Source organism: Mesoplodon bidens (genome assembly GCF_964165515.1).
Source record: "Mesoplodon bidens genome assembly, chromosome: 17".
Lineage (NCBI taxonomy): Eukaryota > Metazoa > Chordata > Mammalia > Artiodactyla > Ziphiidae > Mesoplodon > Mesoplodon bidens.
This window is the reverse complement of record NC_138174.1, coordinates 49,920,761-49,933,266: the sequence shown is the minus strand read 5'-3', so window position 1 is coordinate 49,933,266 and position 12,506 is coordinate 49,920,761. Positions and strand designations below refer to the sequence as shown.

Here is a 12,506-nt window from a genome sequence, read left to right as displayed (position 1 = left end):
CACTTTGCGTTCATCTCCTGAAGAGTAGAGGTGTGCAGTAGGAATAGCCTAGTAGCATAAAGACCACAGAGCCAGCTACTGACTCCTCTAGCCTTCCCGAGGAGGTTCTGCCATTGAGTTGTTCTCACCTCCTTCTCTTCTCCACCAGGTATTTGGAAAGCTCATCTCTGGAGATGCTGAACCCACACCAGAACAAGAGGAAAAAGCACTCTTGTCATCACCTGAAGGAGAAGAAAAAGTATACAATGTATTTATTTATATTCTAAAAATATTTCTTTCCCTTTTTCACTTTGTTACTTTTGTTCACTGAAATAATCCATGTATTGCCGTGTATTTTAATGTATATGGGATACTAGTTTCTGTATCTTTAACTAAAACTAAAGTTAATAGTTTTTACTCTACTTAGAAAGAAGATGAAGGAACTACCAGAAGATATTCACTTTTTGTTCGTGTACGATCTAGCTGGTATTTTAAGTAACAACAAAATTTGCTCTAAACCTTGGGGCTGTTGTGTTTCAATGTTTGCACTTGTAAAATCAGCTTCGTCATTGACTGTGCTGTGCACCTTCCACCATCTTCTCTGTCCTTCACGGTTCAGCTCAAAAATACTGTCTTCTCCATGAGCCTCCTTTGTGATGGTTCAGGGGAAACCATAAAGAAGGTCGCGGAGAAGCCACAAAGTAGTATGTCCTCTGCTAGGCTTCATAGTAATTTCTGTGTCTCCTCTTGGTTTCTCTCTCGTTAGGTTTATTTGTATTCATGTTTTATATCTTCTACTTAATTATACCTTCTTTAAGACCAAGTACATGTCTGGTTTGTCTTTATATCCACCATGGCATAAACACACATGTGTTCAGTAAATTTTTATTGGAATAACCTGTTCTTTATACTGTTCTTAAAATTTCTTCTAAAATGCATTTGCCTACCTTATCTGGTCTAAACTAAAGCACTATATCTAAGAGGAGAGCCTCATCCATTTTCAAAAAGAGAGGTCAACCCTGACTAGTCTTCATATTCTTGTGTCTTTAGATGCTGTAAATAATCAACTTGACAGCCCTTTGAAAGATAATTTCAAGGACTTACCTTGGCTGACCCTGTGCCTTCTGATACAGTAGCATCTAAATCATCCACATTTTTTTGTTTGGGTTCTGTAAAAAAAAAAAAAAAAAAAAAAAAAGGGATTTCATAAACTCTGGTAATTTTTTTCAGCATCTTTAGGAGACATTTGCACGACTGCAAGACTGAGTAACGACTCGTTCAATCAGCTGAATTTTAACAACTGTCAGTTCTTTGCTAAATAACCTTACAAGCTGGTAACAAGCCCTGAAAAAGCTCACCTTCTGTTCTTAGATGTGAACAGTCCATCCGCTCCCTCCCAAAAACAGATCAACAGGAATACTCTACAGTGTATAATCTACTTATTGAATGTGTGGAAAACTGCACATCAGTTGCATGTCAGGATTTCAGAGTACACTGAGGTTATTGTTTGTGCCCTGGAGTGGTCAGAGAAGGCTTCTTGGGGGATATTAGACTTTGAGTTAGACCTGAAAGAGAATGGATGAAAGTCAGATTAATAGGATGGGAGCAAGGGCGCCTTGAAGAGGCTGGCCTAACTCTAGGAGAGTGTATGCTGAGGCATTAAGATTGAATAGGAAAGGTTATGCTAGTGGTTCGATGGCGGTGAGATAACATAACTTCTAAGGGAATCATTTTATATTAGTCAGGTTTTTGAAGTAAAATTTACATACAAAAAATTCATCTTTTTAAACTGCATCGTTTCAAATTTTGACCAATGTATACAGTGGTGAAATCATTACAAGCAAGTTTTAAAACACATCTCTCCCAGAATTTCCCAGTTGTTCCTTTGCATTCAATCCCCTCATCTCATTCCTAGCCCCTGGCAACCACGGAGATATTTTCTGCCCCTATAATGTTGCCTTTTCCCAGGTGTTATTTAATGGAACCCTGCAGAAAGTAGCCTTTTTATTTTTTTATTATTTTTTTTAATATGGTCTTTTTTTATAACATCTTTATTGGAGTATAATTGCTTTACAATGGTGTGTTAGTTTCTGCTGTATAACAAAGTGAATCAGCTATACGTATACATATATCCCCATATCTCCTCCCTCTTGCATCTCCCTCCCACCCTCCCTATCCCACCCCTCTAGGTGGTCACAAAGTACGGAGTCGATCTCCCTGTGCTCTGCGGCTGCTTCCCACTAGCTATCTGTTTTACATTTGGTAGTGTGTATATGTCCATGCCACTCTCTCACATCTTCCCAGCTTACCCTTCCCCCTCCCCGTGTCCTAAAGTCCATTCTCTACGTCTGTGTCTTTATTCCTGTCCTGCCGCTAGGCTCTTCAGAACCACTTTTTTTTTTTTTTTTTTTTTAGATTCCATATATATGTGTTAGCATACACTATTTGTTTTTCTCTTTATGACTGACTTCCCTCTGTATGACTGTCTCTGGGTCCATCCACCTCACTACAAATAACTCAATTTCATGTGTTTGTTGGCAATCTATATGTCCTTTGGAGAAATGTCTGTTTAGGTCTTCTGCCCATTTTTGGACTGGGATTTTTTTTTTTTTTTTGATATTGACCTGCATGAGCTGCTTGTAAATTTTGGAGATTAATCCTTTGTCACTTGCTTTGTTTGCAAATATCTTCTCCCATTCTGAGGGCCATCTTTTCATCTTGCTTATGGTTTCCTTTGCTGTGCAAAAGCTTTTAAGTTTCATTAGGTCCCATTTGTTTATTTTTGTTTCTATTTCCATTACTCTAGGAGGTGGGTCAACAAGGATCTTGCTGTGATTTATGTCCTAAGACTGTCCTGCATATGTTTTCCTCTAAGAGTTTTATAGTGTCTGGCCTTACATTTAGATCTTAAATCCATTTTGAGTTTATTTTTGTGTATGGTGTTAGGGAGTGTTCTAATTTCATTCTTGTACCTGTAGCTGTCCTGTTTTACCAGCACCACTTATTGAAGAGGCTGTCTTTTCTCCATTTTATATTCTTGCCTCCTTTATCAAAGGTAAGGTGACCATATGTGCGTGAGTTTACCTCTGGGCTTTCTGTCCTCTTCCATTGATCTATATTTCTGTTTTTGTGCCAGTACCATACTGTCTTGATTACTGTAGCTTTGTAGTATAGTCTGAAGTCTGGGAGCCTGATTCCTCCAGCTCCGTTTTTCTTTCTCAAGATTGCTTTGGCTATTCGGGGTCTTTTGTGTTTCCATACAAATAGTGAAATTTTTTGTTCTAGTTCTGTGAAAAATTCCGTTGGTAGTTTGATAGGAATTGCATTGAATCTGTGGATTGCTTTGGGTAGTATAGTCATTTTCACAATGTTGATTCTTCCAGTCCAAGAACATGGTATATCTCTCCATCTGTTGGTGTCCTCTTTAATTTCTTTCATCAGTGTCTTATAGTTTTCAGCATACAAGTCTTTTGTCTCCTTAGATAGGTTTATTCCTAGGTATTGTCATTCTTTTCGTTGTAGTGGTAAATGGGAGTGTTTCCTTAATTTCTCTTTCAGATTTTTCATCCTTAGTGTGTAGGAATGCAAGAGAATTCTGTGCATTAATTTTGTATCCTGTTACTTTACCAAATTCATTGATTAGCTCTAGTAGTTTTCTGGTAACATCTTTAGGATTCTTTATGTATAGTATCATGTCATCTGCAAATAGTGACGGTTTTTCTTCTTTTCCGATTTCGATTCCTTTTATTTCTTTTTTGTCTCTGATTGCTGTAGCTAAAACTTCCAAAGCTCTGTTGAATAATAGTGGTGAGAGTGGGCCACCTTGTCTTGTTCCTGATCTTAGTGGAAATGGTTTTAGTTTTTCACCATTGAGAACGATGTTGGCTGTGGGTTTGTCATATATGGCCTTTATTATGTTGAGGTAAGTTCCCTCTATGCCTACTTTCTGGAGGGTTTTTATCATAAATAGGTGTTGAATTTTGTCAAAAGCTTTCTCTGCATCTATTGAGATGATCATATGGTTTTTATCCTTCAGCTGGCTGATATGGTGTATCACATTGATTGATTTGCGTATATTGCAGAATCCTTGCATCCCTGGGATGGACCCCACTTGGTCATGATGTATGATCCTTTTAAGATGCTGTTGGATTCTGTTTGCTAGTATTTTGTTGAGGACTTTTGCATCTATGTGCATCAGTGATAATGGCCTGTAGTTTTCTTATTTTGTGACATCTTTGTCCGGTTTTGGTATCAGGATGATGGTGGCCATGTAGAATGAGTTTGGGAGTGTTCCTCCCTCTGCTATATTTTGGAAGAGTTTGAGAAGGATAGATGTTAGCTCTTCTCTACATGTTTGATAGAATTCGCCTGTGAAGAAGCCATCTGGTCCTGGGCTTTTGTTTGTTGGAAGACTTTTAATCACAGTTTCAATTTCAGTGCTTGTGATTGGTCTGTTTATGTTTTCTATTTCTTCCTGGTTCAGTCTTGGAAGGTTGCACTTTTCTAAGAATTTGTCCATTTCTTCCAAGTTGTCCATTTTATTGGCATATAGTTGCTTTGAGTAATCTCTTATGATCCTTTGTATTTCTGTGGTGTCTGTCGTAACTTCTTTTTCATTTCCAATTCTATTGATTTGAGTTTTCTCCCTTTTTTTCTTGATGAGTCTGGCTAATGGTTTATCAGTTTCGGTTATCTTCTGAAAAAACCAGCTTTTAGTTTTACTGATCTTTGCTATGATTTCCTTCATTTCCTTTTCGTTTATTTCTGATCTGATCTTTATGATTTCTTTCCGTCTGCTAATTTTGGCGTTTTTTTTTTTTGTTCTTCTTTCTCTAATTGCTTTAGGTGTAAGTTTAGGTTGTTTATTTGAGATGTTTCTTGTTTCTTGAGGTAGGATTGTATTGCTATAAACTTCCCTCTTAAACTGCTTTTGCTGCATCCCATAGGTTTTGGGTCGTCATGTTTTCATTGTCATTTGTTTCTAGGTATTTTCTGATTTCCTCTGATTTCTTCACTGATCTTTTGGTTATTTAGTAGCGTGTTGTTTAGCCTCCATGTGTTTGTATTTTTCACAGACTTTTTTCCTGTAATTGGTATCTGGTTTCATAGCGTTGTGGTCAGAAAAGATACTTGATACGATTTCAGTTTTCTTAAATTTACCAAGGCTTGATTTGCGACCCAAGATATGATCTATCCTGGAGAGTGTCCATGAGCAATTGAGAAGAAAGTGTATTCTGTTGTTTTTAGATGGAATATCCTATAAGTATCAATTAAGTCCTTTTTGTTTAATGTATCATTTAAAGCTTGTGTTTCCTTATTTATTTTCATTTTGGGTGATCTGTCCGTTGGTGAAAGTGGGGTGTTAAAGTCCCCTACTATGATTGTGTTACTGTCGATTTCCCCTTTTATGGCTGTTAGCATTTGCCTTATGTATTGAGGTGCTCCTATGTTGGGTGCCTAAATATTTACAGTTGTTATATCTTCTTATTGGATTGATCCCTTGATCATTGTGTAGTGTCCTTCTTTGTCTCTTGTAATAGTGTTTATTTTAAAGTCAATTATATCTGATATGAGAATTGCTACTCCAACTTTCTTTTGATTTCCATTTGCATGGAGAAAATCTTTTTCCATCCCCTCACTTTCAGTCTGTATGTGTCCCTGGGTCTGAAATGGGTCTCTCGTAGACAGCATATATACGGTCTCATTTTTGTATCCATTCAGCCAGTCTATATGTTTTGGTTGGAGCACTTAATCCATTTACATTTAAGGTAGTTATCGATATGTATGTTCCTATTACCATTTTCTTAATTGTTTTGGGTTTGTTATTGTAGGTCTTTTCCTTCTCTTGTGTTTCCTGCCTAGAGAAGTTCCTTTAGCATTTGTTGTAAAGCTGGTTTGGTGGTGCTGAGTTCTCTTAGCTTTTGCTTGTCTGTAAAGGTTTTAATTTCTCCATCGAATCTGAATGAGATCCTTGCTGGGGAGAATAATCTTGGTTGTAGGTTTTTCCCTTTCATCGCTTTAAATATGTCCTGCCCCTCCCTTCTGGCTTGCAGAGTTTCTGCTGAAAGATCAGCTGTTAAGCTTATGGGGATTCCCTTGTATGTTATTTGTTGCTTTTTTCCCTGCTGCTTTCAGTATTTTTTCTTTGTATTTAATTTTTGATAGTTTGATTAATAAGTGTCTTGGCATGTTTCTCCTTGGATTTATCCTATGTGGGACTCTGCGCTTCCTGGACTTGATTGACTATTTCCTTTCCCATATTAGGGAAGTTTTCAACTATAATCTCTTCAAATATTTTCTCAGTCCCTTTCTTTTTGTTTTCTTCTGGGACCCCTATAATTCGAATGTTTGTGTGTTTAATGTTGTCCCAGAGGTCTCTGAGACTGTCCTCAATTCTCTTTTTTTTTTTTCTTTATTCTGTCCTGAGGTAGTTTTTAATTTTGATAAAGTCCAATTTATCTATTTTTTTTAAATGACTCATGATTTTTGTGTCTTATCTAATTAAGGTCACAAAGATTTTCTCCTGTTTTCTTCTAGAAACCTTAGAACTTTAGTTCTTTTATTTAGAACTCTATACATTTCAAGTTTTTCTATACAGTATGAGCTAACGGTTGAGGTTCATTTTTTTGGCATGTAGATGTTCAATTCTTCTACTGCCATTTGATGAAAAGTCTATCCTTTATCAATAATCAGTTCACTGTAAATGTGTAGGTCTGTTTCTGGACCCTATTCTGTTTCATTAATTTACACGTATATTCTTACACCAGCATCAGGCTGTCTTGATTACTGTAGCTTTATAGAGACTCATGAGATAAGATTCCAACCAAGTTCTTTTTCAAAGTTGTTTTGGCTATTCCAGGTCCTTTCCATTTCCATAGAAAGCTTAAAATCAGATTGTCAATTTCTTCCTCCCCAACAGATAGATAGATAGATAGATAAATAAATAAATAAATAAAAAGAAACCTACTGGAATATTGATTGGAATTGCACCAAAGTGCTAAGTCAGTTTGGGGAGAATTGACATCTTAATATTGAGTCTTCCTGTCCATGAATATGATATTTATTTAGGTCTGTCCATTTATTTAGATCTTCTTTAATTTCTGCCAGCAGTGTTTCATAGTTCAGTTCTGTGTACCTGTCTTACACATTTTATTAAATTGATCCCTCAACATTTCATGGTTTTGATGCTATTGTAAATGATATTTTTAATTTCACTTTCCAGTTATTCATTTCTAGTGTATAAAGATACAGTTGACTTTTTGTATTAAACCTATATCCTATGGTCCCCTTAAATTCACTTATTAGTTCTGGAAGCTTTTTTGTAGTATCTTTGGGATTTTCTTCATTGATAATCATGTAGTCTTCAAAGAAAGTCAGTTTTACTTCTTCCTTTCCAATCTTATGTTATTGCACTGGCTAAGACCTTCAGTACCATGTTGAATAAAAGTAGTGAGATTAGTCTTCCTTTCCTAGATCGTAAAAAGAAAGTATTCAGTCTTTCACCATAGATTTTTTGTAACTGCTCTTAATCAGTTTGAGGAGGTTCCTTCTGTTTCTAGTTTGCTGAGAATTTTTATCAGAATGGATTTCTTATGTATTTTTCTTTTTTCATTTTCTTTTATTAAGTAAAATAATCCATATATTGCTATGTATGTTAATGGATATGCTGTATTTGCTTATATGCAGTTTATCTTTCTTTAATAAAAAAGAAGATTAACTAGAGGCGTGATAGATGAATGGCACAGTGTTTCTTTTTGGGGTGATGAAGATGCTCTAAAATTGACTGTGGTGATGGTTGCACTGATTTGTGCATGTATAATATATAAACCATTGAACTGTACACTTTAAATGAATGAATAGTATGGTATGTCAAAAAAGCAAAGTGAATTATGAAAGAAGTTAAAAGGCCATTCTATCTAAAAGGAATTCATTTGTTAATGTATAATCTACTAGTATTTTAAGTAGCAAAAAAAAAAAAAATTCATTCTACAAATTTACTTTCCTTAGTAGATACAGGGATATTGCAGTTACCCATTCTTTTTGAGTGAGCTTTGGTAGTTGTGTCTTCCAAGTAATTTGCCCATTTCATCTAAGTTGCTGTATTTATTGGCATAAGTTGTTCATAATATACTCTTATTATCCTTAGACTCTATAGTGATGTATCTTCTTTTATTATATCTTTCCATCTGATTGCTCTGGATTTGATTCGTTCTTTTTCTGGTTTCCTAAGGTCCTAATATGATGACTCGAGACCTTTCTTTTCTCATATAAGTAATGCTGTAATCTTCTTCTAAGCAGTGCTTTAGTGTCACACATTTGAGTGCATTGTTTTTTTCATTTCATTAAATTTAAAATATTTTCTGACTTCTATTTTGATTTCTTCCTTGACCCCTGGGTAATTAATTTCTAAATATTTGGGAGATTTCCTGATAGCTTTGTATTATTGATTTCTAGTTTAATTCTATCACGGTAAAAATACATATATAAATTCCGTATAATTTCATCCCTTTTAAAACTGTTAAGACCTGAATTCTGGCTCATAGTATGGTATAGTTTAGTGAATGTCCATGTACACTGGAAAAGAATATGAACTCTGCTGTTGTTTTGTGAAAGGTTTTATAAATATTGATTAATTCAGGTGGCTGGTAGTTTTGTTCAGGTCTGTAAGAACCTTGCTGATTTTTATTTCTTTGCTCATTTTCTTGTTCTGTCAGGTACAGAAAGAATTTTGAAGTGTCCAACCAAATGGATTTGTCTTTTTAGATTTTAGTTCACCTGATTGCCCACCTCAGCTCTCTGATGGGCACCCAAAAAGTTATGGTTTTGTAGATTATCAGCTTTTCTCATAGTTAAGGTGGGAGTGACATTCTCTTGTGGCTTTCTCTATCCTAAGAAAAGTGAAACCAAGAGTTATTTTTAATTCTAATACAAGGGTGGTTTGCCTCAGTTTTCTTACCTGTAAAACAGCCAAAACATCAGATCTTACCTTATGGGGTTTTTGTGAGGATTAAATAAGATTGTGTATTTATGTGTTTGCATATTTATCCACCACTTGAGAGAGTGCATAAAACTTCAACCTTCATTTTTCTTCTTATGATATGCTTCTTTGTTTACTGTTGGTGTTGGAGTAGCTTGATTTAAGGCCACCGTTATCAGAGAGTTTTCTTAAGACACTTTCCTTTTAACCAAATGTCATTTTCCTGAGTTGCTCTTCTAATAACCAAATGTAGGATATGAAGTAATAATGTTCAGAGTTCAGAAATAGATTCAATCAAACTGACACAGATTGACTAGATTAAAGAAATCCATGAAGTATACTTCTCTGGATTTCTTAAATTCAGAAATTTTGCCCTTTTTATAGCCACCTTAGCCAACAGTGATTTCTTCAAACTTTTTATCCTTTGTCCTAGTATTATAGATCTCCATTTAAAATAAATTCACCTTGTAAAAATACCTGCATAATTATTTCTCAAGATGCTTCAAAATGTCAAATATACAAATTTTATTGAAAGAGCCCGCTTCCTTTTTTTCCTTTTTGCTATATAAAGGCAACTTCAGATGCTGACCTGAAAGAACATATGGTTGGAATCATATTCAGCAGGAGTAAACTGACTAACCTACAAAAACAGGTTGGTTAACAGCCATTTCATTGTCTTCATCAATGTTTGTTTGTTTTTAGGGTGTAAAGCATTTTCCAAAATTTATGGAGGCTTTTCCATGCTGACTCTTTTATAGGTCCTGCAGAATGTGTCTGCCTTTTTCTAGAGAGGAAGGAGTATATTGGCATTCCTGCATCACTTTAAAGATTTGGTTATGAATGTTAACTTTCTTACCTTGCTGCTCTTTGTTTTTATCATTTTCAGGTAGCTTGTTTCATTTTGGTGTCAAGTACCCAGCTATATCAGATTTCATTTGCATTTCCTGTGTTCCTTCCCCCCCGCCCTGTTTTTTTGTTTGTTGGTTGATTTTTTAAAATTATTTTGCTGAGCAATTATAATGTGAACTAAACCAGTGTTATTATGTTTAACTATCAGGAGATGGGGGAGTAGCACTAGATCATTCATATAATGGGGGTTCATTTAGGGGTGCCTACGTAACAAAATTAGCCCTTCAGAGGTCAAATAAGATATTGACTTTTGAATTAGGTTTTAAGTTGGCCATTATTTTAACTTTCAACACCATTCAATCTTTTAAATAAATCACATAAATTTATGTGTGCTTTATCTTTAACAGCATTCTATTGAATCTTAGAAGCTACCAATTGTAAAATGTGCTGTTATTTTATATATCACTAAAAAAATTTGCTGCCAATTAAATTATGAATTGCATCAATTATAAAGCACATTATGAATAGAAATGTTAGCGTGTGGGGGGAAATGTGCCTTAGAAGTGATTAAATATGGTGATTTGTTTTCATTTCATGTCTTAAACCACAGGCAGGGGAATTGGTAACTAGTATATAATTTGTTTCTATACTAGTTGATTTAAATACTCAGATTTTTAATCATGGTTTGCCTAGTTTTCCTTAATTGGTTTTAAGATGAGTTAAGAGAATGGTATGATGGAGAATTAACCGGGAGGAAGAGTATTAAATTGAGTATCAACTAGTATTCTTGTGTTGTTTTGTTTTCAACTAGGCCTTACAAATAATGTTTTTACATTTTCTTTATGTTGCCCTCAAATAGGTGTGTGCTCACATCGTCCAGGCTATTCGCATGGAAGCCACCAGAGTTCGTGAAGAATGGGAACATGCCATATCAAGCAAAGAAAATGCCAATTCGCAGCCCAACGATGAAGATGCCTCCTCCGATGCCTACTGCTTTGAGCTGCTCTCCATGGTGTTAGCCTTGAGTGGCTCCAACGTGGGCCGGCAGTATCTGGCCCAGCAGCTGACTCTGCTGCAGGACCTCTTTTCACTGCTCCACACAGCCTCTCCACGCGTCCAGAGACAGGTGACTGATCACACCACTTACCTGTAGGCTTATTTTGTTACTTGAAGCATGGTTAAAAATTACTCTAGCAAAGAGAATCAGGGGGTTTTGTTTGGTTATTTTTTGTTGTTATGTTTTGGTTTTGGGATTGTATTTTAACCCCATGTTTTTTCTTTTTGACTCATTGTAATGAGAATATGGAAGAACAAAATATGTTCCATTTTAGTAATGTGTTATTGTGATAAGAGCGTATTCTGCTACTGAATATCTTATTCATGAGGTATATAATGTATATAATGACCAAGTAAGAGACGTGTTTTTTTTTCTTGCTGCCCTGGAGTGGTGGTTACCACTTGAGAAATTAAATCATGTTTAAATCATTTCTCTGTCCTTCTCAGAGCTTTTGAAGTCATAGAACATCAGCTAGACTCATTAAAAAAGATGAAACCTTTAAAACACCGATCTTTTTTTTTAATTTTTATTTTATATTGGTGTATACTTGATTAACAATGTTGTGTTAGTTTCAGGTATACAGCAAAGTGATTCAGTTATACGTATATACGTTATCTATTCTTTTTCAAGTTCTTTTCCCATTTAGATGATTATAGAATATTGAGGAGAGTTTCCTGTGCTATACAGTAGGTTCTTGTTGGTTATCTGTTTTAAATATAACAGTGTGTATATGTCAATCCCAAATCTTTAAATAGGATTCTTTTATTTTTCGTACCAGGTGACCTCCTTACTAAGACGAGTTTTGCCTGAAGTTACCCCTAATCGTCTGGCCAGCATTATAGGAGTGAAATCCCTCCCCCCAGCAGATATCAGTGATATTATTCATTCAACAGAGAAAGGAGATTGGAATAAGCTAGGTATCTTGGACATGTTTCTAGGATGCATTGCCAAAGCACTCACAGTACAGCTAAAAGCCAAAGGAACCACCATCACAGGCACAGCTGGTACCTCCGTGGGCAAAGGCGTTACAACAGTTACCCTTCCAATGATTTTCAATTCCAGGTTGGTCATTGCATATGTTTTGGTACAAAAATAGAACAGAGTAAGCTACTGTTTAAAGAATTCAGACCTTTCAAATTCCCTCTTATTTGCTTATTTACCAGAAATAGAAGCCATAAATGACTGGCCCATGTATGAAAGAGAATGCTGTGTGTAATAAAAGTATCTTTTCAAATTAGGGAGGAGGGGCTTCCCAGGTGGTCCAGTGGTTTAAGACTCCGCCTTCCAATGCATGGGGCGTGGGTTCTATCCCTGGTCTGGGAACTAAGATCCCCACATGCTGTGCAGCACAGCCAAAAATTTTTTTAAATTAAAAAAAAAAATTAGTGGGGAAAGGAAAATCTGCTGAGTATATGATGTTAGAGTACTTCCCAAATGCAAAAGAAAAAAAAAAAAACTGTAGGACCTCACACCATTACAAAATAAACTTGAGATCAATTAAAGGTTTGTATATTTTTGTTTTTACACTCTAGTAGGACAAATTATAGAAGAATATTTTTGTAATCTTCAATTTGGGAAGACATCCTTAAATAAAACACAGAACCCAAAAGTAACAGGGGAAAAGACTCAGAGATTTGGCTACAT

The 12,506-nt window shown here is 35.5% G+C and overlaps 1 protein-coding gene across 13 annotated transcripts in view; it reads left to right on the top strand.

Annotated features, from left to right (window-relative positions):
- Positions 1-12,506, top strand: part of MYCBP2 (MYC binding protein 2) — a 266,977-nt gene that overhangs the window by 236,907 nt on the left and 17,564 nt on the right. For 11 of the 13 annotated variants that reach the window (XM_081214828.1, XM_081214825.1, XM_081214831.1 and 8 more), the window contains 4 exons: positions 149-247; positions 9,528-9,608; positions 10,665-10,931; positions 11,641-11,924. In XM_081214828.1, the coding sequence (XP_081070954.1) occupies positions 149-247; positions 9,528-9,608; positions 10,665-10,931; positions 11,641-11,924 (731 nt within the window). The remainder of the gene's footprint in view (positions 1-148; positions 248-9,527; positions 9,609-10,664; positions 10,932-11,640; positions 11,925-12,506) is intronic. The other 2 variants (XM_081214824.1, XM_081214826.1) reach the window with 1 other exon arrangement.